Raw genomic sequence first — 4,371 nt, 5'->3', positions numbered from 1 at the left:
ATGGAAAAGATTTGTTCTATTAAAAAGCCCCACATTCTCCATAAGATGAATCTCCGCCTCATGATTTAAATAAATTTGAAATCCGTTCTCCTCCCATCATCAGCAGAGAAGCAAATACAAGCGTCAGGGCTGGATATCGCTCTATTTATGTGGTGTGATGGTCTCTGTTAAACTTTGGAGAACAGAGAAGACCCCAGTACAAACAACACACACCATGTTCTCTCCATCTCTACTGCTCCTGCTGGCAGCTGCTTCCTGTGAGTGCTTTATCGAATTCATTCATTTACTACACTAATAATAAATGTGCAGCATAGATTGTGTGAGATATCACCATGTGTTTTCCTCCACAGATGTGCAGGGTGAGGAACTGACTCAGCCTACTTCCATGACAGTCCAGCCAGGCCAGAGTCTCTCCATCAACTGCAAGGTTTCATACTCGGTTACAAGCTATCATACAGCTTGGATCCGACAACCTGCAGGAAAAAGTCTGGAATGGATTGGATACATCAGTAGTGGTGGTGGTACAGCTTACAGTGAGAAACTGAAAAATAAGTTCAGCATCTCCAGAGACACTGCTACTAACACAATAACAATTCGAGGACAGAATCTGCAGACTGAAGACACAGCTGTGTATTACTGCGCGAGATACACACAGTGTCACAGAATAGTGGATTCCCCTTACAAAAACTTTGAGCCGTGTTAGAGACATCCTCTCAATGCAACTAATTAACCCTCTCAGTCATACTTTTACTTTTTATCTTCTTATGATTCAATTCATTTACCCAAAACATTTCTGACACCAAAAACCTCGTCCACTTCAGTGAAACATTTCCGAGCAGCAATATTTATATTAATTAGTGTTGAAGATTTCATCATTCAGTCTTTCTACGTCATGAATATCGCATGAACACTTTTCAATAAATTTTTAACTTGTTAAAAAAAGTTCAACTTATTGAATGACATTTAATTATTTGTGTTCATATTAGGTTTGTCCTCCACTTGAACAGAAAAAAGGCAACATCTATCAGTTGCTTGACATTGAATATATTAAGGCTGAGTAATGAATTATATCATGAGGTCTCACTGATGGCAGAATAAGAATGATGTGTGGAAAACAAATACACACACTTAAAGACAGACAGACAGCTGCAATTATCATTTCTAATTATCTCAGTGTTTCAAGTGTATAATCCTCTACTGGGTTCATGCCATGTTTCCTCTAAATACCAACCATGACAAAGTTTCACAAACAAACACTAAATTTATGGTTCTGATGTTTGTCCTTTTGTGTGATTTGTACTTTGGTAGGACAATGTGTCAGAATAATTTCTCACATCAAGAAATGAATGAATGCTGAGAGAAAATGGAATGCAGTCATTTGAAATTTCTAAATAAAAAGTGAATCTTCTCATGGATTTCTTTGAGGGGTTTTTTTCAATTCACCCCAATGCAACATTGATTATTTTTCTATAACTGCACACTCTATAACTGTTGTGTTTTATTCATTCCCGAATGTGGTGATATTCTCATATGATTGCTTCAAATAAATTCACTTGAAAACAGGTAATAGTCCATAAGCTCACCCCTGAACAACTGTTTTCATCTTTTTAATTGTTCAAATATTTGATCCAAATTATTATTTTTTTAAACTCACAGATTAGAGATGTTTGAAAGATGTGAGGTTTTCTCATATCGAAGAAACCATCAAATTTCCCTGAAGATAAGGAGTGTCTCCATGCAAATGTCCTTCCCTGTTATATTTAAGCAGTGAAGAGCTTTTACTTCTTCTGCTTCATCACACACCATGATTTCTACATCCCTCCTGCTGCTGCTACTGGCAGCCGTACAGTGGAAGTGTTTTTACATTTGATATTTAATACAGTTTTATTTTTACTGGCAGCTTTTTGCTTTTCCAACATTAAAATATCTTTTCTTTCCCAGGTGTTCACTGTGTTGAGCTGATCCAGACCGGATCCACAGTATTAACCCCTGGTCAGTCACTGACTCTGACCTGTAAAGTGTCTGGATATTCATTAACTGATAGCAGCTACGCTACACACTATATCCGACAACCTGCAGGAAAAACTCTGGAGTGGATCGGATGGGTAGGTTATGATGGGAGCACTGGCTCCAGTGAGAAAGTGAAAAACAGGTTTCAGGTTTCCAGAGACACGTCCAGCAGCACAGTAACATTAACAGGGCAGAACATGCAGACTGAAGACACAGCTCTGTATTACTGCACTCATCATCCACAGTGAGACAAATCAACAACATCCCTGTACAAAAACACCTCATACAGTGTACAGTAGAACAGAATGTCCACAAGATACAAAACGTGTCCAGCAAGTCGACCTCAAAAAAAAAACACAAAAAAATGAATTAACACCTTAATCAGATTCAAGAATTCCGCAGCACAGTGGTTTCAATGCATTTAATCCATTTCACTAATCTTTCAGGAAGTGTCTTTATTTTGCTCTTTAAATGACATTAGAGAAGCTTCATCACAGAGAGTGAAGAACAAACTCCATCATAAAGACACGGTGATAAATGACTTAATTTCCCACTGATGCTGTATCTGAGCTCTTTCTCTCTTTTAAACCGTGCTGATACAAATGCTCCAATCTGGAATTCAGACTTCCTTCATTTGTATCACTGCTCCATGGGAGACCTTTTTATTGACAGCAAGAACATTTGAACCTTTTTCTTTAAAATCTCTCCTTCCAGTTTTGGATATTTTGAAAGCAGGACTTTTGTGCTTCTAGAGGGCAGTCTGTGCAAACTGAACCATCTCAACCTGTTGCTCTCTGCACATTCAGGCCATTTTTCTTCTCACACACTGCTGTGAATCATGACCCTCAGATTAAACAGACTTACATACAGCATATCAGCAACCTGTGTTGTGTTGATCAGTAGATAAGGCTCCTTGTTCTGGAGAACCTGATTTCATGGTAAATTCAGAAGGATTGAAATCAGGAAGTTGATCGATTGTCTAATTCTATACAAATCAACCTCTGTTTAAACTTCTCATATGAAATGTGAATCTGTATGACGTTACACTGGATAAGATCATATCCTTTTTCATTCTCAAAATGGTTTGACTCGGAACTATTTCGAAGAGTGAAACATCCTGTTGTCGGGTTCCACGTAGAACCTTCTAATCATGCACTCATCTCTACACTGAGCTCCCTGTGGTTGTGGGTTTAATCCATCCATAGTGCTCATGGACACTCCCTATTCAAATAGAGTCAGGTATAAACAGCATGTTCTTGGCTCTTCTAGTTTCCAGTGAGCTGTGTGACAGATAACACTCCCATACACTCTAAATCTGGCTGAAGCAGAACTCAGAGAAGGATGATTTTTGGACAGTGTATTTTATTTGGACTCATTTCATGTAAGTTTCAGATTTTTCATGAGATTATTGGAAGGAAAAAGAGCCATTCTGTCCTGATAAACATAATAACATTACCGAGTTATATTCTTCTCTTCCAGATTCTTATGGACAGTCCCTGACCTCCTCTGCATCAGTGGTGAAGAGACCTGGAGACTCAGTCACTCTGTCCTGTACTGTCTCTGGATTCTCATTGGGCAGCAACTACATGCACTGGATCCGTCAGAAACCAGGACGAGGACTGGAGTGGATCGGGCGCATTTATAGTGACACAATATTCGCTCAGTCTCTGCAGGGCCAGTTCTCCATCACTAAAGACAACAATAAAAACATGCTGTACCTCCAAGTGAAGAGTCTGAAAGCTGAAGACACGGCTGTTTATTGCTGTGCATGAGACTCACACTGACACAACAGACTCCAGAGCTGTACAAAAACTGACACAAGCACATCCTCATGAGCTGTAAATATTCCCTCAGCAGGAAACTGAAGCGCAGAGTCATTTATTATAAACAGCATCATGAACATTCTGCTTTTCATTTTGCTTCAAGTCCTCTGAGAGGCGCTCTTTCTCTACTTCGACAACATCTGCCCAACATGTTGAGGTTCAAATGACTCAGAGATTAAATGGAATGAGAGAGGGCTGATGTCCAACAATGTGGCTGAAAATATGTTTCATTTTGGAAAAAAAAGAAAAAAAATAGTTGTGAGAAAAGTACAATCTTGAGGTGTGCACCAGGAGGGGAATCTGCTCTCATGAAGTCACAGGAGCATGTGGTCAGATATGAAGCTTGTTGGAGCCACAAAAGACCAGAAACATGAATATGGCAGTGTATTGGGAGCTCATGTGATGCTGCGTGACACGTTTTCTGCTTCATCCTTGTTCACATCACTGTGTTTTAAAGGACTAATGTGATTATATTGTGGGGAAAAGAACCAACAGAGTTTGTGAGAAAATATTGCAAAGAAAAATAAATGCAGAAGTG

General features: G+C 39.1%; 1 gene segment (V, D, J or C); it reads left to right on the top strand.

Annotated features, from left to right (window-relative positions):
- The first annotated feature begins 214 nt into the window (after positions 1 to 214).
- LOC132869144 (immunoglobulin heavy variable 3-66-like) lies at positions 215 to 3,782 on the top strand. The segment is given in 2 exon segments: positions 215 to 257; positions 3,490 to 3,782. Coding segments are annotated over 2 exon segments (336 nt in total).
- The last annotated feature ends 589 nt before the right edge of the window (positions 3,783 to 4,371 follow it).

This window comes from Neoarius graeffei, chromosome 20 (genome assembly GCF_027579695.1).
Source record: "Neoarius graeffei isolate fNeoGra1 chromosome 20, fNeoGra1.pri, whole genome shotgun sequence".
Classification (NCBI taxonomy): Eukaryota; Metazoa; Chordata; class Actinopteri; order Siluriformes; family Ariidae; genus Neoarius; species Neoarius graeffei.
Note: the sequence above shows the minus strand (reverse complement) of the source record. Positions and strands in the feature narration are given on the sequence as shown.